The 23,241-nt window shown below is 40.6% G+C and overlaps 1 protein-coding gene across 1 annotated transcript; it reads right to left on the reverse strand.

Annotated features, from left to right (window-relative positions):
* Nucleotides 1-380: 380 nt before the first annotated feature.
* Nucleotides 381-23,006, reverse strand: cntnap1 (contactin associated protein 1). The gene is made up of 24 exons (XM_012878738.3): nt 22,125-23,006; nt 18,299-18,400; nt 14,980-15,173; nt 14,536-14,689; nt 14,192-14,395; nt 13,754-13,938; nt 13,515-13,664; nt 13,155-13,416; nt 12,889-13,038; nt 12,624-12,798; nt 9,621-9,727; nt 9,398-9,520; nt 8,944-9,147; nt 8,686-8,842; nt 8,476-8,603; nt 7,171-7,344; nt 6,860-7,078; nt 6,502-6,741; nt 6,183-6,422; nt 5,942-6,069; nt 4,150-4,243; nt 3,801-4,031; nt 3,679-3,723; nt 381-1,716 (listed from the first exon to the last, which is right to left on the reverse strand). The coding sequence occupies exons 1-24, from the start codon at nt 22,183-22,185 to the stop codon at nt 1,517-1,519; spliced, it is 3,927 nt and encodes a 1,308-aa protein (XP_012734192.1). The 5' UTR covers nt 22,186-23,006; the 3' UTR covers nt 381-1,516.
* Between the last annotated feature and the right edge of the window lie 235 nt (nt 23,007-23,241).

A 23,241-nucleotide genomic window follows, 5' to 3' on the forward strand; every position in this document is an offset into this window, starting at 1 on the left:
TATTATTGCATGTTACTGCAAATGAGCTCATGCTCTATCTATGCATAGCTAGTATGTACACTTCTTTTAACTGTTTAGTTCACATACACAATAGTGCTTTAGTGTCGAGGAGAGCTGCAGTGACTGATGATAGCTTTATGCTTTGGTTGCACTGCACATCAACTAAAATTTCTCTTATTAACATCTATTTGGACTAAAATTAGAATTGTCTTTTCTTTCAATGAAAGCAGCTAACCGAGCAGTAGCAGCAATGACTGTGTTCAGCTACAGTGTGAAGCAAACGTTTCCTTGCAGTGTCCGATGTAAAAAAAATTAAATTAAAAATTGAAAATAAAAACAGTATTATACTGTGCTGTTGTGGTCCTCTGTAAAAATGTCTCTTTGTGTGTGTTTTCTATGGTGTATAGTTCTCAATATGGCCATAGAGAGCAGCTGTTCCCTGAAATTAGTCTATTCCTAAACATGGAGGGATCGTGGGAGGACTGACTTGTTTTATATTCCTTTTAATATGAATAATTCTGTCAGTAGAGATGTCTGCTGTGCGCTCTGTAGCACCAAGCTGCCGACAGCTTCACCAAAGCAAAAGTGACCGGAAGTTGGGACAGAAGGAATGGAAACTTTAGGTCACGCCGTCCCCAAAAAGCATTTTTGTCCCCACCTTTGCTCCTGCTTTACACCAACAATTCACAAGCTCCCGCGGTCTGAGGTACTGTTTCTTCAAATTCTCACTCCACATCACTATGTGTTGTGAATCTGAGCTGGCTACTCGACAAAGCAGCGATCTAGCAACGCTATGGCAAATCTGAACCACTTACAAGTGCCATTCTGTGTAGGCAATGCACTGTTATAGGCTGTAATACAACAAGTATAAGCAGATATATCTTTTACAATCTTTGTTCTGGATTAAGACCATAATCACCAGTTTCCTTACTTGGATTTGAATGCAGCTCCCCAGCAGTCATATATGTGCACGGTCAAAATCCAGAATCGTTTACTAGTACTAGTTTGTCGTCTGAGATTGTCCATAGAAGGTATCATTCAAATGACAATCATTCTATATTGACATCTACTGATGAATTTCGTCTGTCTCATAAATGGCTCAGAAAAGGAAATCAATCGATAAAAGCTGAGATAGATCCCTTAAAATTCCCTTTTTACCCACAGTGTCTCTCTGGTGAAAATAGTACGCGTTCAGATTAAGCTTGCTCAGATGAGGCACTTCAGTATTTCACCCTGCAATACAGCGTGGGACTTGTTGGCTACTCATGCAACATGGGGCTTGATTTCAGCTTTGAACTTACTAAAACAAGGACTGTGTAAAACAGAGCACCAGGTGTGTTTTTGACGCTCATCCGTCGAACAAAACACAAAACTAAACATAAAAAAAAAGAAAAAAAAAGAAAACCAAACAATTAGAAAACTTACTACAGGTTACTGTGGTTTTTTTTAAGTGCTAGTTCCCTCTATCCAAACCCATACCAACCCCCCCGCCCACTGTCCCAAAGGTCCGGTGACGTTAGCCACTTCTGAATTCCTCTTCAATTTCAGGTAGGTGCTTCTTTTCTCTCCTCAGGGTGTCGGTCAGTGGCCTGGAGCTGCTCGGAGACTCCAGGTATTTGGGTTCGTTGGTGTGGTAACTGCCCTTTTGCTGGTAGGCATAGACGTAGATGGCGTACAGACCTCCTAGGAGCAGCAGCAAGGCCAGGATGGCAATAACTGAAGGATCAAAACAGCACAGTCAGGACAGGAAGCATGGTGCTTAAAACACGAATGAGGAACAGTCCCTGTTTGGCTAAATCTGCAGCGCTAAATCATTCTCTGCCGTTGCTGAAAAATGGGAAGTGTAAATTTGAGGCAGAAAATAGAAAGAAAATACTTTAAATGCTGCTTGCTAAGCTAGCTCTGGGTCAGCTGCCCATTAACTGAATCCCAAACCCGCTTTTGGACCTATGCATGACCTTTTTGTCAAAACATTCTGCCATTTTGAATCCCAAAACAAACCATTTTGTATCTACGTACTTAGGCCATACAATATCTTTATTTTGCTTAGTAATCAGTTACTGCGATGAATTATGGATACTAATAATCCTTGAAATATGAAAATATTGCATTGAATTTAACACATTTGTGCATTATTTACTATACTCATTTTTTCATTACACCATTTTGCCATTGATTGTGATTCTGAGCCCCATCTGGCGCAGCTGACTCTGTTGAATTGCATCAGATTATGACACCCGATCAAAACAAAATAACTATGAACAACATCCTGTATAAAATAATTTGGAGTCAAAAGTGCCATTAATTGGTCAGTACAATAAAACCTGTCAGATCTTTGATACCAGACTTGTTCTGGTACAAACTAAATAGGAAATAAAAAAATATCCTATTTGGTCATCTTGCTTAGCAATAGAATAGAAATAATATCTACAGTTCTTTCTAAATGGTTTCAGGTTATTACTCTCTGCAAATTTACAGCATTACTGAAAGCTTGTCCTGTGATATTAGCTTTTACAGGTAACATGTGAAGGCATCTCCGGCATTTGGAACAAGACAAGAGTCATTTCCCATTCAGCTGTTATCTTCAGCAGTATATCAGACACAGAAAGATGTCCGCTGTCCTATTGTCGGGATGCCTGAATAGCACAACAATCTTTAATCACATGCTGATGTCCTGCATTTGCATAACATCCCAGGGGCTAAGTGATCTGCTAAGCTGAGATATTTAGTGAAGAACAGCAAGCTGCGCCCTTGGCCGACTAAATATAGCCCGATCTGGTGAATGTCTCAGACGGGGATGGAGCAGAGGGGGTGTTTCTGCCGCAGCTTAATCCGGAGACTCCAGCCTCGCCGGCTCAGCGGGGAGACAGGATCCACATTTTCTCTCTAGTCTGCGATTCATTGAAACGGCAGCTAATTTGTTTTCAATATTTAACATGTTATCTTGACTGATTTAATCCGCCACCTGCTCAACAAAAGCGTAATCACACGTCTGTATGAACAGTACAACGCTACTGATTACTTATTGTGAACTGCTCCTCAATATTCAAACGCGGGCCATTTCTTATTTTGGTATTCAATGACAAATATATTATGAGGATTCATTTTCATTCATTCATTCGCCTATATATTTATTTTGATTCATCAGAGATAAATTAGAGAGACTTGTTTATTATAATTCAAAACCCATCTGTTCGAGTGTACTTATTCTTTATGATTGCCAGTTCATTGTAATGTTTGTTTAATGTTGCTTTATTGTTTAATGCTACTTATTCTGTAAAGTGTCCTTGAGTGATCTGAAAGGCGCTTTAAAAAAAATATATTATTTTTATTATATAATGGATGAAAGGATACAAATAGAAATGAAAAGGTTTTGAATGTTTTTTTTTTTTGGTATTGTATTTAAATTCAGTCTGCACCTTGATGCCCAACTTCAAAAGCTTGCTCCAAATCTGACAACCCTGCTGCTTTTAAGTATCAGAGCGTATAAATAAAAACACTGATATGGTTTCAAACAGATAGTTTGATACTTCTGGGACATCACGACAATATCAAGCATGCGCTTAGGCTGTCATTGTATTGGTCTTATTTTTAAATATAGCATTAAGTGACTAGAACATACAAAATATGTTATATCTATGACTATGTCTGATCAGAAATATGCTTTAAAATACTCACCGGCTATCCAGAACAGGCCAAGATCATCGTGGATATAGAAATATTCTAGAACAGAAAGAAGCAGTCAGTTGTCATTCCTTCAATTTACAGACATGATGCAGGACGAAGGTTTCAACACTCACCTATGCCCGTGAACCAGGGATCCACCTCCCAAGGCACATAACCCAGAATAGGAGGGAAGGCCCCACAGTTGGACTCAGAGACATAACCTTGAGTTGTTACAGGAGGATCTGTTTCGTTCGGACGGAAGAAAGCCTTCAGAGGGGCGTAGACGTTGTACCTCACACCAGAAATGCATCCGATGAAGCCTGGAGCATTGTGCCTTTGGATTTCATAGTCAATGTCACCAACCTCTGCAAAACAAAGCAAAAAAAAAAAACACAAGTTTATTTTAAGGTGATTGACAAATAACTGGCAGAAAGTGTTAAACTAAATATATTCTTATTTATAAGCAGTAAGCAAAATGTTTACCCATAACCCGGCCAAGGAACATGGACTTTGGAGAGTCAAACCTAGCATCCTCCACTAGGGTTATCTTTTCCACAATGGGTTCCATGTAATCCACCTGTAAGAATAGGTGCAGCTTGTAATAAAAATCTTTATACTCACAAGAGGTAACTTCATTCATGCATATAAGGAATACTTCCACATACATTTTCAAAACTACAAAATAGCACCTACTGGAAGCAAAGGCACTCTGGGAAATAAACCTTAATTTTTGGAGATATTACATGTGGTCTGATGGAAGTGGTTGCCCATAATTACTGTTACCATAGACGTTATATAGGTAGACGCCCCTTGGACTGCCGCTGCCTATTGGAGCTGACGTTTCAGTGTGTCTGCCATCTTGGATGGGTCTCTCACGCGACCCCAGTGCTTTTATTTGTACTGAAGAAGCTGTTTGCCCAGCTAAAATAAATCATAACTCCCTGGACTTTCACCCGATTTTCACATGGTTTGGTTTGTTACAAATGGCAGAGATGTGTTTATGACACAGGATGCTGTCACACATAACAGAAACGCGTTTTAATGCTGAAATATGTTGTTTAAACATCATATTTCATAAATGTATGGTCTTTAACAGACAGACATATTTATATTAATGTGTAAATATGTGATTTCATACTGAAATACTTTGTTTTATGCTATTTAATAAAGAGAGACATATGTTATGGCATATTATTAAATATGTAAATAAATATGTGCTTTCATGCTGACATACTTATTTTATGCTTTTAAACAAAGAGACACGTGGTTTTACAAATCAATACCTGTATAAATTAATACATTTTATACTTTAATAAAGAAACACGTTGCTTTGTTCATTTAAATTTATTTCACTCTCTCTCTCACACGTACAATCCTGAGCCTTCTCTACACACCAACAATCATTTCTTCATATTCTGCGTGCTGTGCATGCACACATGCATACACAGGTTTTTTTTTTTTTTTTAGAAAGGCCTGGAAAAGTGTTCTTTGAAATTTCCAGGTCATTCCAGTGTCTTACACCTTGCTTCAAGGGTCCTAGGCCTGGAGCTTAAGACCCTTGAAAAATAACTGTTTTGCACAGCTTCTTTGTGTTTCTACCCTGTAACTCCAGGGTACTTAATTTGGCAATGTGATTCAGCCTTATCTTGTGAAATACGGTGATAACAAATTAATAAACATAAAATTATGGTCCATCTGTTGGGTTTCTGCATTGTTCTCAGCAAGTAAAAACTCAGCTTCAGAACCAATCGCAGCGCAAAATGGTGATGTGCACCACGTGATCTACTTTCAAGAGTTATCTCCGGTTATTGCTACCATAAGCTGCAGAGAATACTGGCAATACTAAGAGACCCCTCCAATATGGCGGCAGCTCCAGCATGTAATGAGGCATCTACTTATATGATGTCTATGGTTGTTACATTTGGGGGCAAAAAATGGGAGCCCCGGCAAGCCAGAGAACACCATCCTCCCCTGTGTACAGGGGTGGTATTGCGGCAGGACGGATGCGTGCACATCACAAAATGGATGGTATAATGAGGACAGAACATTATGTGGAAATGTTTTATACATCTCAGCACATCAGTCAGGAAGTTATAACATGAGCCCAAATGGGTGTTCAAACAGGACAATGACTCTAAGCATGCGGCCAAATTACTTAGAAAGTGGATTTGGGGAAACTACTCCATATTCCTCAAGGATAGGGTTATTAAAGACATGAAAGAACCAAAAAAATATGTTGCATATTTTATACAGCATAAGCTAAGAGATTGAGAACCTGTGTTTTGATGGTTCTGTTGTGTCTGGTTATGTTCACATAGTGAGGGTATCCATCTGCCAGGTTTCGGTGAGTCAGCTGGTACTTGTGTGTTATGAGCCCCAGCTTGTACCTCAGGTCTACGCTACCTGTGAGAAGAGCAGCGATAACAGAAAGGTTGTGTGGGAAAACCTTAGAGCTAAAATGATAAAAGCACAGCTTTATCGTTCTCAGTGCAGATTTTTTGCTTTGCTTCACCTACCGTCAGTCTTGAGGATGACGGCAATGTAGTCTTGAACAAAGGAACTGATATAGAGTAGCACAGCCGGTGTGTGAACGGTGCTGAAACTGAACTCTATGTCGTCCGCCGTGTCGTTGTAGCCCAGACTGAAATTGTCGTAGTGCGGGTCGATCCAGTTTGCCCACGCTGCCTCATCCGAAATGGGCTTCTTTCGTATGTTGTACCTCAGCCAAGACCCGATCTCAAAGTGAGCTCCAATGTCTTAAGACAAGATAAATTAGAGGAATTAGATGCCTGCTACATTTTCAGCATGAACAAAAAATATTAAACAATGAATTACCTTTGTGGCAGTAAAAACCGTCGAAGGCTGTGTTGTTACAATCACATGTGTAGGAAGCATATCCCTCAATGCACTGGCCACTGTTTCGACATGGTATGGTTGCATTAAGACACTGTCCGGTGCAGTTCCTCCTGATACCTTGTTCTTCATTTACCTTTCCTTCTAAATCAAGAGGGACGCCATTCAAACGTAACCCTCGAAGGCAACCCAGGAAAGGTCTGAGGGTGCGGTTGGCTGCACCTAGTGGGAACAATAAATATGCCAACATTTACCAATTTACCATTTTAAAAGGGGAAAAAATAACAGATTACTTCACTTTTAAATGTGACTTTTAACAGGTTCAGTTTGAGCCACCTACCTACGAGGATGGGATGTGTGAACTGCATGGTGACAAAGGTCTGACCTGGAAACCGCCTGACAGCCCAAGGCTGATAATCGACCTTGATCCGAGCCAGCTTCACGTTAATCTCAGCCTGAACAAAATGCCACTCGTTGTCGTTGAGCGGCACAGGCGAGCGAAGGGTCACATTAAGGATGCCATCTCCAACCATAAACACAAACACGAGGTTGTGGGTGGCTGTAAGTAAAAAAAAAAAAAAAAAGAGAGTGGGGCCGATAGTTTTAAAACACGAGCAGAAGATAACAAATTGACAGGTGACGTCGACTCACTGTTCAGTTCGATTCTTATGAAGTTTCTGAGCTGGTCGTCAGAGTTCTCCAAGAAGACGCCCGGTGCACGGTAGGTTTTAAAGTGGAACGAGATGTCAGCACTCGATCCAGGCCTGAACGTGGGGAAGGTGATGTAGGTGGGCTTCGTGAAGGCTATTGTGTTCCAAATATTTCCTGTCGGAAACAATAAAATGCATTTACCATTAGGAGGTCCCAACACAGCGCTGAAGCCATAACAACAGAGCTCCTTAGCGCGTTTCAACTCGCCGTCATTTACCATTTGCTTATTATCATTGACCTTTGTGGCAAGCAATTCCAGTTTAGTAATAAGATCAGGGCAAATATTTTTCTGTGTAGAAAAAATGCTAAAAGCTTCACAATTGTTTTTTTTTTTTAATTGTTTCTGTAACACAAAAGAATATTGTTTCTCAAACTTTCAGTTTATTCAGTTTACACCACAGGAAAAATAGGCTGAGGAGGAGTCATTAGGTGATAATTTTAGAGTGAGACCTCTGGGATTTCTAAGCAACAGTATACCCTGGACTTAATGAAATAGTATTTGCTGCACATTTATATTATATTTCTTTGTTATAAGTAATGTGTAGCACCAGTAATACACAAGATTGGCCAAATGGCTTCATAGGGAAATACATAATTAGACCAATATAAGAATATACTTAAATATTGTAGTATTACATTTTTACCTATTTTTTTTATTTTTTCATTAATGTTTTCTTTTTTCTCCTCTCTTTTTTACAATGTGATGTCTAGTGAGTTTATTGTGAGTAAGGAGGTTTTTTTGTTACTGATGTTCAGTAAAAGCCACTGCAGACACTGACCCCGATGAAGGCCAAATTTTGTTACAACGTACTGGTGTGTGCTCATTTTATTGGAATTGCTATGTAAAATATGGCATTTCAAAAAATAAATAATGTATTTCAATTATTTTTATGGTCACCAGCTATTCTATACTAAGAAATTTTGGTACCACTTTACAATAAACAATAGCGACAATAACGAGAGAAGGTTGGAAGCCAAAATCAAGGAAGGCAACACGGAGTAAGCCAATGGTCAGAACTCCAGAAGGGTACTCCCAGAAAGGGAATTACTTATAAAGGGTTTACAGATTAATTAATAACATTTCTATACACTAATAGTCATCTATGAGCGAAGCCTCATTGTAAAGTGGTACCAAACTTTTTTACTGAAAGCATAAATGTAAGTAAAGTGCAAATGAATAAAAATGTCTGGTAAAAAATGAATTGCCGCAAGTTTTTAGAGTAATCAAATTATATATGAACTCACTGTCGCCATGGCACCGGAGAGGCCCAACTGTGAAATGTGCTTCCGAACCAGTTCTGTTGGTGTCCCCGATCACTACCTTCCTCACAGGCAGGTGGTCTCTGAAGTCCAAATAGCCTTTATCCGAGTACCTGGAACGCCACGGAGGATACCAATAATGTCAGTGTAAGAAACATGGGACGAACCTTTTGGGTTTTTGTTGGGGTCTTTTACCATTGCCTATAGTCAGCATCACAGTTGCACTGAAACTTCGGGTCAACACAGGTTTGGTTGATGGCACAGCCACATTTTTGCACTTCTCTGTACGTCCCACCCCAGTAGTAGTGAGTCTCGTTATTGCGACCAATCCAGTAACCAAAAGGCCTTCCACCTATTTTTTACACGTAAAATAAACAACAGGGCTGTGTGTCATTGGAGTCTTTGATATTGAGTTTTAACATAAGTACAGGAATAAAGACTGATCCCACTCACTGGGGGTGTTGAGGAGGCGAGACTTATAGCAGGAATAGTCGATCCACTGCTCACAGTACATGGATGTGTTGGCAAGAGCGCTGACTTCATCCCAGGAAGCATTCCAGTAGTTCACATCTCCGATATACGGTCTGTCTATTGAGCTTCCGATCACTCTGGTACCTTCCGCCCGATCATGCATAATCACCGTCCAAGCTTTATATGCTGCCATGATTTTTTTTTTTATGTAAAAGCAAAAAAAATTGGAGAGGAGAATTGTAAAGCAATTAAATGTTAGAGGTGATAAGTGTTTTTTTTTTTTCAACATGCACACATTGCTACATTTATTTCTTCTCAATTTCCCATGAAATGTTTCTCCTCCAATCTCACAACTGATAACACGACCATTTGTTTTCGCGAAGGCGGCACACAAAGCCGATAAAGCTGCATTTTAGTAACAACGGCGATTACTCACACTTCATTTTGCAGTACACCTCGAACGGTTTTAACGGCCCACTGAGATCAGGATCGATGGTGTAGTTTCCAGACCAGTACTTGCCGCTGAGTCTGTAGGCCTCACATGACTCTTTGTAAACCGCTGTATTTGGACAGAGATTATCAAACTGTTGCTAGACAGAGGACATTCTGTGTGAGCTGGGTGCAAATGAATGAAGAAGGGATTATTGAACACCACTTACACATGTGACACACTTCTCCTTTGTAGCCTGTATTTTCACAAATGCAGATGAAGTCATCCCAGGACTGGATGCATCTGCCCTCATGTTCACATGGGTTTGGAGTACATCTGTAGATAATATAAGAATCGTTTATTTATTACTCTCTAATGTCTTTTTTCTAAATCTTTTCGCAACGCTGAAGAGTGTGGTACACACAAATGACAAGATTTTACCTTTTATGCACTTTAACTGTTTCTCTCGATGTCACTTTGAATTATCCTCATTGGACTTTTAGCTAACTAAAATAACCCCTGCTACCACTAGCCTCTACCATACAGTTGGCACTCCTGATGTATATATATATATATATATATATATATATATATATATATATATATATATATATATATATACTGTATATGAATGTCTGAAAATATATGTCAGTTTCTCTTATAAGATTTTTCGTTTGTTAATTATGGAATTAGTTGTATCTAAATATCGGTAATATCGGTAAATAATGTTTCAATAAACTTTAAATATATTATACCTAAATATACTTTTAATATTTTCTTCTTCCTTTGACTTTTTTACCTTCAGGGGTTGCCACGGTGGGCATAGTTTCCAGACCAGTACTCGCCCTATCCCCCAACCCTAACCCTTTTCATTTGACCCTATCTTCTGCATCTTATCCTATCACACCAACTATCTTCGTGTCCTCTTTCCCTGTGTCCATAAGGATCTTCTTTGGTCTTTCTCTAGGCGTCCTGCCTGGCAGTTCCAGCCTCAGCATCACTTATACCTCCTCTGTAAATGTCCAAACCATCTCAGTTTGCCTTCTCTGGCTTTATCATCAAAACATGATGATAAAGCATAACATGAGCTGTCTTTCTGATTTATGATCCTACCCTCCTCCCTCACAAAGAGAACCTCAGCATCTTCATCTGTGCAACCTCCAGCCCTGCCTCCTGTCTCCTCCTGAATGCTTCTGTCTCCAGACATTCTTGTACACAATTTCTTTCATTCTCACCAATACTCTTGTGACACAACACACCCGACACTCTTCTCAACCCGTTCCAACCTGCTTGGACATGTTTCTGCACCTCTTTTCCACACTCGCCCATTGCTCTGAAGTGTTGACCTGAAGTACTTCAAATCCTCCACCTTCTTTGTCTCTACACCATGCAACCTCACGGTTAGATTTTCCCCCACCTGTTCCCTGCTTTCTTCACAGATCACAATGTCATCTGCAAATATCATAGTCCACAAAGGTTCCTGTCTAACCTCACCTGCCAACAGTAAAGAAGAAGTGGCTCAGAGCCCATCCTTGATGCAGTCCCACTTTCACCTTGAACTCCTCTGTCAGACCTACAGCACAATTCACCCCTTCCTTGCAGCTTTCATTCATGTCCTGCACCCCTCTAACATACTTCTCTGCTACTCCAGACTTCCTTATACAATCCCACAGCTCCTCTCTCGGCATCCTCTAAGATGCTTTCTCTTCTGACCCTCTCTCTCTCTGTGTCCATCAATATCCTCAAAGCAAATACTGCATTTGTTGTAGTTTTTCTTGGCATGAAATCATGCTGCTGCTCACAAATGCTCACTTCTGACCTCAGTCTAGCTTCCACTACCCTTTCCGATAACTTCATTGTATTACTCATCTACTTTATTCCTCTGTTGTTACCACAACTCTGCACTTCTCCCTTGTTCCTGAAAATTGGTACCAGCGCACTTGTCCTCCATTCCTCAGGCATCTTCCCCCTCTCTAAGATCTCACTGAACAGCCTGGTGAGAAACTCTACTGTTGAATTTCCTAGACGCTTCCATACCTCCACGGGTTTATCATCAATTAACCTTAAGTGTAAGCCTGTCTTTTTACAGAATGAGATGGCTACGTGCTTCAGAAAAATAGCCCTTGTAATGAGTTTTATATCAAAAGTGGTGGCTTGCTTGTATTTTTGGTACTTTAAATAGTCTTTTTTGGGCTTAAAGAAAATGGCTTAGAGCAGAAAAATCAAATTTTCCTTTTGTGTTCTTAAGAATAAATAGGTCTCATGGTACCCCAAAATCTATTTCTCGTTTGTTGACAAACCCCTCGTAACGACACCTCCCCCTTAACCACATACTGCCGAGCATTTACTAATTGAAAAGAACCCAGATAGGGAAGAGCCAATGTAAGTGACCTTATGTCTCAATTTGATTTTTTTTTTTTTAGTCCTTCATCCACTTGGACGAGAGCCCGGGATAGTAACAAATAGCTTTCTTTAATCATGTTTTCATATGTATTCACTTGTTTTGTAATCCCAAGCGAGGAACCACCATGACATGCAAGGACCTAGGAAATGGCAAAAGCTGTTGGTCTTCCATGTACATTACAGCATACAGCTAAAAAAAACGGCAGTGTGCCAACATTTTCCCATCAGCCAAGTTGGTAGACACAACTGTGAGCACGTTGTGTGAGTTAGATGACAGTGAGTTGCTCGATTCTTTTTGCAGTGGCATTTCTGGTGTTGAAGATATTACTTTCAGGTGGTCCCTCCCTTGTCTTTCCCCTCTCAGTTTAGAGTAGAGCTTAGACTCAAATACTTTCTTCAGTGTTGCCGAGAGACAAATAAATTCTCGAGTTTAACCATTTTAGATAATATTTTAAATGTTCGATTCCCATTTGTAGCACTCTGTAGAGAAAGGTTTGAAGAATGTTAGAATCTTTGTTTTGTAGATTTGTTTGTGCGTCTCTCTGGCTTCAATGCATCACTCATGAGGCCAAATCTATAAGTCAATTGACTTTGCTTAGAATCATCAACTGAAAAGAATGTGGAACCTAAGAAAAATACTGAAATTTTGCTTCGATCGCTTATTGGATGGAAAACAATTCATCCTTCATGCAGGTTTTTGATACATTGTGTAGGTTAATGAGCCTTAAACTATTTCAAAATAGCTTAATAATGCTAGAAGATATTAAATTTAAGGATAATGTCACCATCTTTCATGTCCATATTTAGCTTTGTGTGAGTTTTTTCTTACCTGTCAGTGATCCCACACGTCCCTATCAACAGCTCCTCGTATCGAGCCCACTGTCGCTGAAGAGTAATGTCGATGTCAAGCTGTTCGTTGTCTATAAAGATATGCTGCATGCAGCCGTGGAAACGGTTCAGTTTGGTCTCACACTTGAACAATGTGTTGTTGGTTTTCGGACAACCTTAACACAAGACAATAAATGCTGTGTGACTATACAATCAAAGAGTCGAGATGGTGGAGGGTTTTGCAGGCGTTAAGGTCTTCAACTCACCCCCGAAAAAGTAGCGATCTCCTGTCCGGATGTTGAAGGGGTTGGTGATCTTCAGCGGTGAGCCTTCCTCCTCGTCAATGGTGAGGGTCAGAAGGTTGTCTCTGGCTGCCAAATCCACAGTGTGCCAGTAACCGTCATTGAGCCTGTACCCTGAGGAAAAAAGACAAAGACTTAAAGCACAGAGGTTTCAATAAACTGCAATGCAGAGTTTCGATATTTTGAAGCTGAAACAATATGAAATCCTACAGGAAATGCCTACGGCTCACCTGCGCCAAACTGAATTTTCTTCTTTCCCGTCTGGAAGATGGTGACGTTGATCTGACCCTCGCTCAGACCTAGCTCGAGGGCACCCAGGTTGTCGGCGAAGCGCGTGAACATCAGCAGCCCAGTGTAGTCCCAGGAGCGAAACTTAAACTTGACAAAGAGCTTCGGCCTTCCGAAGAACCCAGGGACTTGCAAGAAGTTGTTGGGTCCGGCAAACGTCATTGGTCTGAGCAGAATGTCGCGGCAGGCGAAATGCATCTTTTTCTGTAAGAAAAGAGAAATTAGTTGACATCAGTTGGAATAAAGCATGTTTTAACAAACGGTTTGCAGAACATTTCTCAAGTATCACTGCAAAGCTTTACCTTTCGAGGGATGCGGATATCAGTGTCCTCTCTCTTGGCCTTGTCAATAATGTTGATGCCGTTGATAAAGACATTTTCCAGGCACCCACGGAAATTGGGTGTGGTAGGAAGGTGAGGTACGTTGGGCTCTATTACTCCTCCAACGTACATCTAGATGATATCCAGTTAGAGTTTTCAGCTTGAATCCTTATCGGGGCATTCACAGATAATCCGTGTAATGATGTTACGCTTTGCCCTACCTGATTATCCAGATCCAGGTGAGTAAATTCCCCCTTACAGACCGCCGTCACTGTCTGACTGTCCACTGTGAAGTTCACCTGCCGACCGTAGCGCTTGATCGTGACATAGTGCCAGTGCAGATTATCAAGGAGGCTTCCTGCAGTCAGAGTGATTCGGCCATCGACCTTGTGTATAACGCTACTTCCTGGGAAACAAAGGGAAAAACGGAAGAAGGCTTTTAAAACATAAACCAGTACTGGGGGAAAAAAAGGAAAACTTAAAAGAAAATGTTCATTTTTAACTAGCTGTAGGGGCTATTGATGCTGTTTTCATTTAATTTCCACTACTCCATTTGGACGCTTAACATTTTTTTTTTGTTAGTCTTTTTTCTCAGCGAGCATATTTTCTATGAAAAGAAAATATTCAGGAAGTCTACAATATGATACCCGATATATCACCTAGACTAATGTGCAGATAAAGACGGCCTTTCTTCAGCTCCAGGGTGAAGAGGTCTCCTTGAATCCCCTCGCTGTGTAACAGCAGACCGTCCTGCTCCAGAGTCTTAAAGTTTATGGCGATGTGGTCCTGCAGAGTGCGTGACCTCTTTCCTGGATACGTGTAGACCACCGCGTCATCTCCGTTGTATTGCAGCACATAGGAATCTGACAGTGACCGTAAAGTTAGAATTAACAGCAATTGCATCTTTTATCTGTACTAATCAAGCGATGTGACTTATTTCATAACAAATTGCATTTTGTTCGATTTTCTGAACGATGAATCATCCGTCATTCATTTTTTTTACCATAAGAGCAGCCGTAGAGCTCCAGCCTCACACCGATCTTTCCTCCGTTCTCTGTGTTCCACTCCAGGGGAAGCAGACGAATGTGTTTAGCCGTAAAAGCATAATGGAAGACATTCCTCTTTATTTGATAATAATTCCAGTTACCAGGCAGGGTCTGAGAACAGATGAGATAGAGGAAGCGTTGTGAGTTATTGAGTACCTGCTAAGGTCCTAATGCCTTATTTGGAGGCTGGACTGATGATAAGAATAGCTTTATCACTATGGAGATAGATGTTATGCTGGCTTTGTTTCACCCCCAATGGCAATAAATATAACAAAGCATCCCTAAAATATCCTAAATCGGCTATAAAGATTATGTTTATGGTATTATTGCTGTTTAATCCTTGCGCCCAGCTTTGTTTTGCCACTCATCCCACCCCTGCTGTTCAGGCCCACGAAACCTACAGAGTTTCCTCCTTTCATGATGTACGGTGTCCAGGAGTCCGGTCTGTCTCCATAGAGAAGAGTGTATTTGGAAACCCAGTCATAAGAATTAAAGGTCCCCTGGGTTGCAATCGCCACCAATCGGTACTTTCTGCCCAGATCAACCTGCAGCCACGGCTGTCTGTCTCTGGGGGATGGGGACCAGCCGCTGCTGCCTGTGGAGCAGAGAAGGAAGTGACAACATCATAACCATAGTGGCTGAAATTTTGAATAGCTGACATTTGAACAGCAATAAAATTAAAATTTTGATAACCATGTCCAGAAGAACCTTTTGTTGCATCTGGGTTTGAACAAACATGCATGTTTTCTTTCTTTTTTTTCACTGTGGACCATTTATCCTACAAAACATACAATGTAAAGCTTGTGCACTGTACAAACCTATATAATGATGAAAATAGTCATAACCATGAGTTTTAATTAGTTTTAATCTAGTTATCCTAGATTTTGTTTTCATAATCACCCTGATCTACTACCTGGTTTTAACCTACAGACAGAGTGCAGATTTTTCTATGCGATTACGTACCTTTTACCTTTACTTTTGTCCAGTTTTTGCTTTTTTTCACTACATTCTAAATACTATGAAAAATTTAACTATTGAAGTCTGACCTGAACTGTACAAACATGCAGCAATGACGGATGCCTGCTTTAAACTGTCCATAAACCAAAGCAGGTAGAAACCCAGGAAATGTCTTTTCATTGGCTACACATGGTGGTGTCAAATGCAGCTGCTGGTTCGAGACTAAAACTTTGCCAGTTTGGTAATGATTCAGGTATCGTTAGTCCTTTGTACTTCCAGTGACGCACATCCTTGACAAAATCTATTTGAAGGGAAAAAATGTATCCATTGTTTCTTGTGATGTACATTTTTTGAAAAAGTTTTACAATGTTACGGTTCCTTGTTTGCTAATCACATTAAATTGCTCATTAGAAAAGATGACCTTCCACGTAATTGCAAGAGTTGGACTCTCTGTGCATCTAGATGCATTATGTCAGGCCTTTCCTAGCAGCTTTACTCCCAACAGACCATATAAAAAAGATACAATAAAGAAATAACAATTCTTTCATCATCGTATTGTCCCTTATCTGCGGGCAAACATGAAAGACAAATCCCCGTTGTTGTCCATGGATTTGGTTTCTTTTGTTCTTATTTGTCAAATTCAGTGTCAGCGTGATTAAACATAATTAAACATCAGCACCATAATCTTTTTTTTCTTTGTAAAGAATGCATACCTGGCTTTGTGCTTCTGTGTCTATCTGTGTCTTTTCCCTGAACCATTGATAGGTCTAATGCTGTCATCACCTACTGGTTCGCTCTCCTTTCTTTACCACAGAAATCACACCTGGCTAAGAGTTTCTGAGTTTAGCCGCCTTTCTCTCAGGAAAGAGCCACTGCCAGAGCTGCTGTTGATATCACCTGTGGGTTTAACAGTTTCCTGGACAGAGCACAACACAAAGCTCTTTCTGTCATTTATTATATATACTCTCAGTGTTTTACTTTGCTACAGATTGTATTTCTAGCTCAGTTCTTCTGTGTTTCGCTCCTGGACAGCCGCAATGGCAGAGCTATTGCTACCATCATTTATGGGTAATCTTTTTTTTTTTCATTTGAAAGTACTCCTGACTCAGTGCTTCTCTGTTTCACTGAGTCGCCTTCATAAATAAAGCCATTCAATAAGGTATTGCAATCATTACTTTGATGTACACTAATTGTTGTCCTTAACCACAGCAAGTATTCCTGGTACCAGTTTGTGTTTGTGTTTAGCTGAATCTCTTACCTGAACTGCATAATTGACTTGTTGCAGTCATTTTTCTTCTCTTTCTTTACCTTTCCCATAAAAAATATTCCTAAACAAACATTAATCTGTTTTTTTTTTCTGTCTAACATTCTCCCAGCCCACCTCTCCACTGTCGCCACATGCTTTCCTAAAATGAGTTATGCTAAGAAGTCAGTGAATTGGTTGAATTGCTTCTTTTCCAGTTGACATCGAATGATCAACTGAATATTTTGCAGATTATTTTGTTATCTTTTATCATTGTTTTGTATTTTTCAGCATTTTAACTGCTATTATTTTGGATTATTCTTATTTCATGTTGTGCATTTGTTATTTTATATATTTATATTGTTTGTTGTAACGCTGGAGATAGGCACCAGCAACCCCCACGAAAAATGGATGGATGGATATTGTTTGTTGTGTACAGCCCTTTGGGCATAGGTATCTGTATTAAATGTGCTATATAAATAAAGTTGGCATTGACATTTTAATATATTGGAATAGAGCTTTATGTTATTTGATTTGAAACTGACTACAAGATTGGATCATAAACTACATTCATTGAAACTGAATGTGTACCAAATTTCATGTAAGCTATATAACTGGACATAAATTGTATTCTTGTCTTATAAACTGTTTTGTACTGGCATTTGTTGTGAATTTCTGCTTTAGACAAAAACTAAAATTAAATTTAACTGAACTGAATTTTGTACTTACTTTTATTTTATTTTTTACTTTTATTGCATTTCCTCTTACAAACTACATCTTCTTTCATCCTTCTCTGTTATTGCCACAATCTAGAATTTACCATTTACTAGCACAAAAGATAATTCAATGCTATCTTAATTTTGACAGAGAAAGTACGTTTATGCCTATGAAATAGCTTTTTTTAACACAATACCTAAGATTTAATTTGTTTATTCTGATCATTTCAACTCGAAAGGAAATATGCGCTTAATATTAATCAATGACACAGATTTTAAGTAAAGGTTGTTTTTTTTTTTTATTTATTTCAAAAACATTCCAATTGCTCAAAAAATTAATGCCTTTCAGATTACTAGGGAGGAAAATGTCCAAGTATGTAGACAAGGATACTTTTTAATATGTGAAAAAGTGTCAAATTGTTTTTCCTGAAATTTAGAGAGAATATATGTTTTATCAATACTGTTAAATTAAATCAAACGCTCATTCTAAATGTGACAGTAAACTCCTGAACCTTCATCCCCTTTTAGGCTGATCCCTCTCTTAAGGTGAATTTAGTGACATGTTAAAAATAGGAAAGGACAAGATGATGGGTAAATCCGGTTTTGATGTAACAATCCCGGCGCAGCGGTGGTGTAAATCCTAAAATACAAGCATGAAATCCGCCGCTAATAAGTGGAGCGAAGCCATCCCTGATGTTACGAGTCCCACTTTTCCTTTCTGCTTATAACCAGCTCAGATGCTTGCAAGGATTGAGGTGAAGATCAAGTGTGGGGATAAAACTCTGCTGATGAGCAAGAACTTACCATAAAGTTTGGCAAAGTTGGCGGAGTACAGAAAGTTATATCTCGAAGAGGCCAGGAATGAGGAGGCGTAGAGCCCAGAGATGAGAGGATCAACGCATTCTCCTGCAGAGACCAGATGGGTGACACCAAAATCAGGAGATACCAAAATGACTTCTCATATCATGCCGCACTGAAACTCAACAAAAGACGGCTGCTGCAAAAAAAAAAAACAGCCTGACTTTAACAAGAGATCGGTTCAGGCTGAGCGAAACAGTGATTCAGATTTCACAGTAAAGCACAGACTCATAAGCAGGCGGACCAAAGCTCATAAATCTAGCAGACTTAGTGCACACACTCTCTTAGTGTGTGCACCTTACATCTTTATTTCTAAACTTTGTGAGGGGGAACTGGAAACAACAAACCAACTTTAACTCGGAAATCCACTTTTAAAAAGGTCACCAAGTTGCCAACGCCCCCCGTGCCCCACCCTACCCAAAAAATAACAGACAAAAGAGTATCACACAAATCGCTCCGTGCCCGCTGTATTGTAGGATAATAATAGATGTCTGTTCTAAGTTTAGAAAGTCAAAGTAAAGCCGAGCTACATAACTGTGAAATAGCAAGTTGCTGTGGATGTGGTTGTGAGACTGATAGGAGCGTCGCCAATCTGCTCTCCAGCCCGGGGCTAATAAAAGTGACCAATAATTCTGTCTAATCTTCCTTCTGTCGCGGACGACAATAAATGTCCAACGCCTTCACCTTCAGCTGCAGAAGGAAAACTGTCCCATTTTAAGTGCCAGAATATTGCTTTTTATACTCCCAGTAGATCTAATATAGATAGACTCAACGTCTAAAAAAGGCAGAGTTTTACTTCTCTATGACACATCTTTATGAAAGTCTCTTTTTTTTTCATGGAAAATAAGGAGGTCTCATTTTGTAAGTGCCGTTATTATGTCAACAGAGGTCACAAAGAAAAGAGCGAGCCCAGATGCAGCTCGAGGCTTAGCATATTGGCAGAGGTATGGTGTGGAGTCGGCAAATGGACGCAGATGAGGTTGAATGCAGTGTCAAATCTCAAAAGGACATTGCAGTGAAGCTGTGGACTTTATTGAGGGCAGCTCCTCGCAAATTAGGAACATGAGAAAGCAAAGCGCTTTCGTCGTGAACTTGAGCTGTTTGGCTAATACACCGTGCCTTAAACCCACCCGTCTGTGTGCTGCACAGGGATATGCTGGGGGTTTCATGTGTTATTCACACAAGCCTGACTTCTGTCACCTTCCATGAATGAATCTGCTGCACATTCAGGGGGAAGAAACCTGCTGAGTGAGTGAAAAGGGACCTCTGTCTCAGATGACCTTCTCTTTCTTTAGCACACAGAAATGCCTCCTTTGCTGCAAGTGATCAATAAGGGATTCATTTTTCCATCCCAGCGTCATCTCTTTTCTGCAACTTCCTCTGTTCCACCAAAATTATTAAGAGGCTCTGTGGGGCGGTCACATTTATTTATTTTTTTGGCAAATGGTTTGGATTTAATGTGAATTTCCCTTCCAAAAATAAAATCTAGCTCTATAATAGACTGCAGCAGGTTAACTCAGGTTATTCAGCTCCTCTTTACTGCAAGCTTGACACACAGGCTGCACCTCCACCCAGTCAGTGTCTCATTTCCTTTCTTCATGCACTCCCTGTGTCTTCATCGCCATCCAAACTCTAAAAATAACCTCGCATTTGAATTCTCTGCTTTGCTGCCTCTCTCCTCCCAAGTTGGCGTTATCATGATGCAGCAATTAAAGTGTACCACGTCTGAATATCTGAGCGGAGTGCCCAGTCTCCAGATTATCTTCTTTTTTATTTCAGTGATTCTGGATCCTGCTGCATTTTCTGCCCCACACAGCCCCGTTACCCATACATAAAGGTTTAGTGGAGATTAATGCAACTCCTTGGGACCACAGCGCCATTAATGCTGAATCATCAGTCTGCTTCTAAGATATAGCCTGCTCCGTCTGGGCTGAGACATAATTTCTGCGAGTTGCCATTTATTATGCAGCAAGGCAAATCTTAAAAAAAAAAAGAAAAAAGAAAACTGCAACAATGCGGCAAGCTGTTTAGGAGCAACCCTATAAGTGCAACACAGCTGCTCGATTCAAATAATGTACCAGAAGCAAGAATTGTAAAAAGAAAAGGCTGATGTAAAGCCTTCTGTAAAAGCAGTGTGACTCAATAATTTATGACAAGGCCGGCTTCACAGCAGGGTGTGACAGAAGACCGCCTGCGACATAAACTTCAAGATGTGCAAAAGTATCAGTCATGTTCAGAAGTCGGACACCATGCAACAAAACTAATTTTCCTGATATGCATCGTTCTCCTATGGTCGGTGCTGATAACGTCAACAGAACACACAAACACCTCAGATTTTTTGCAAAGCGTCAGACAAGATCTTTGCAGCCACACCCAAAAAGTGGATCACAGGCTTTGGCATCTGATGAACAACTCTACAATATATGCCCACACAACCCACGCACAATAACACCATGCATTACGTCCATATAGGCCTTTGAGTGTTAGACACACGTGCATGCCATTTGTGGGCTGTATTAGTGATTAATCAAATCAACCACGCATCTTGCGTTAGATTTTTGCATGACGTTCCTGTTTTGTTTTGGTAGCAACACAGGGGAGCAAACTATGTCATAAAGACTCCAGCAATCAGCACCCTGCATTAGATTATATTCTTACTTTTTCATAATTCCCTAAATCTTTGTTTGAAAAATTTGGTATTATCTCATAAGAACATCTACTTTTCAAACATGAATAATTAGAATAATATGTAGTAGGAAAAGATGTGTAAAGATAACACACGTGACTTAAAAACATATTAAATCATATTTTGAGCAATTTCCCACATTCAATATTTCCAGTTTTGCCCCCCTTGCTCCTGCATCTTGCTTTCCTAAACTGATGAGTCAGTAAAACACCCTGAGGTCATGGGCACGCATCAAAAACGCAGCTTATCTGTCTGAGCTCAAGCTTTGATGGATCAATGGATCATTTTTGGTGCCCCCTTATTCAAATCAGCCCCCACCTCTGTCTCGCCCAAAGCCACCCTATGAATGTACTAATTCCCCATGCAGGTGCATGCATGACGCAGGACTTTAAGGACAGGTAATGGGGATGCAGGCTACCCAAGAAGTACTGCAGTGGGTTGGTCCTGGTAGGGACAGAGCCCCGCTGTCTCTCAACCATCAGCATCCAAATGCGTTTTTTTCTGCAGATTTCCAGTAACAATTTTCTGGGACATTTCTTTTTATTATTATTAACCCGTTGCTATTTTTAAGCGCCGCGCCTTATTGAAGTAAAAAGATGTGCGGCACGCTGCAAAAAAAAAAAAAAACTTGCGTGCCGCCGGAGAGAAAGCACTGCAATGCAGACAGTCCTGTGCTGGAGAGGGACCACCGTGCGCACCCTCTGCAGGACGGACGCGGTTTGCCTGGCCACTTTTTTTTATGTGGTATTCCGCAACCCGACGCCTTTAAAACTGCAGCAGTCAAAAGAACCACTAAAAACGAAATCGCCCGTTTTTTTTGTTTATTTCGCCACAATGTTTGCTTTGACCGCGATGTGCGTTGCCCTTCAAGCATCCCAACATTTCAGGCTTTGCCCTCCATTAGGAGCACCTATTTTTTTCCCCAGCTGCCTTGCCTCTGGATGCAGCCCTTAACTTTTCCAGCGGCATCAGCCCAACATAAAGCAGATTCTAAGCAATCATCGTTATGCACTTTGAAATGCGCACGATCCCCGTATGCAGTAGCCAAGCGGTAACACGAGAATGATTTCTGTTTTCATGACTTACGTGATGAGCAATGTTGAAAACCCAAAAACAAGAAGCATATGCTCAGTATTTTGCAAGTCATCCTTCACTTAGAAAGACGTTTCTCCGCATAGGCTACGTTAATTAGATGGTAGATTCCTCTGCAGCATCCTTCGGCCCCCCCTTTATAGCCCAACTTTAACTCGCACAGCTCCAACTCCTCTTCCCGGGATCTCGGGCAGCCTCTACCGGGGCGGGGACGCGCTTCGGATGCACAAGTGCTGATGCCGAGCTTCACCGAGAGCGCGCCTTTTGGTTTTTTTTTTTTTTTTATCCCCTTTATGTTGCTCGGTTTATACGAACAACGTGGAGGGTTGTCGATTCTGCGTCTGGCATTTCTGGAAATGTGCTCCAAAGGCTCTGGGAAGATTGTTGGCCAGATGGGAGCGGGGTTCCTTTGCGCCTCTTCCACAGGAGTCTGGATTCTCAGATGCAGAGGAGGAGGAGGCAGCAGGGGAGGACGGTGCAAAACTTTTTAGGTCCACAGACGTCTGGTAGCATTTTTCCAAAGGACTTGCGTGTTGTCCTCAGAGATGTAGACATTAATGCAGAAAAGATGCATTCCTTTAGTTGTTCATTTTCCTCCTTTTACAGTTTTTGTTTTAGTAAGTTGCATAAGCCTGCTTTTTTTTTTTCTTTCCAGGACTGCGGATCAAATCTTGTCCCAAAAACAGAATACTCCCATCTTCTTTTGTGGGCAGAACTTAAAGCGGAAGGCAATCACATCCTTCCAGCAGGTTCCAAGGACGCTATGGCTGTCCGTCCAACCTTGTCCGGGTACCTTTTCAGTCCAGCGCGTCTTCAAATATGCCCAGAGGAGGGGGGATAAAAAGTTACTGGATGATGATGATGCCAGCTGCGTCTGACCTCAGACTCATCCTTTCAGACGCACGGATAGGTGGGGGTGGTTTGGGGCAGAGGGATTTGTGCAAATGGGTGGCACACTGACCATAAAATAAAAAAAAAGGGCTTTGGGATTAAGGAGGGGGTTTATGTAGCGGCTCTGTGCCACTGATGATGTGAGATTGAATGCCCGGGCCAGGGAGGGATTTGCAGAGTTTTTCAATCAAATCAGATTGTCAGCTTGTAAGCTCCCTGC

The sequence above is a fragment of the Fundulus heteroclitus genome, chromosome 16 (genome assembly GCF_011125445.2).
Source record: "Fundulus heteroclitus isolate FHET01 chromosome 16, MU-UCD_Fhet_4.1, whole genome shotgun sequence".
Taxonomy (NCBI): Eukaryota; Metazoa; Chordata; class Actinopteri; order Cyprinodontiformes; family Fundulidae; genus Fundulus; species Fundulus heteroclitus.

Excerpts from the sequence above, each read along its gene's own strand:
- cntnap1 (XM_012878738.3), bottom strand. The coding sequence starts at position 22,185 with ATGACTTGCAAAATACTGAGCATATGCTTCTTGTTTTTGGGTTTTCAA. Across the intron at positions 14,690-14,979 it reads TCATGAAAGGAGGAAACTCT|ACCCTGCCTGGTAACTGGAA; the intron begins GTAGGTTTCGTG and ends ATCTGTTCTCAG. Across the intron at positions 13,939-14,191 it reads TTATCTGCACATTAGTCTAG|GAAGTAGCGTTATACACAAG; the intron begins GTGATATATCGG and ends TTTGTTTCCCAG.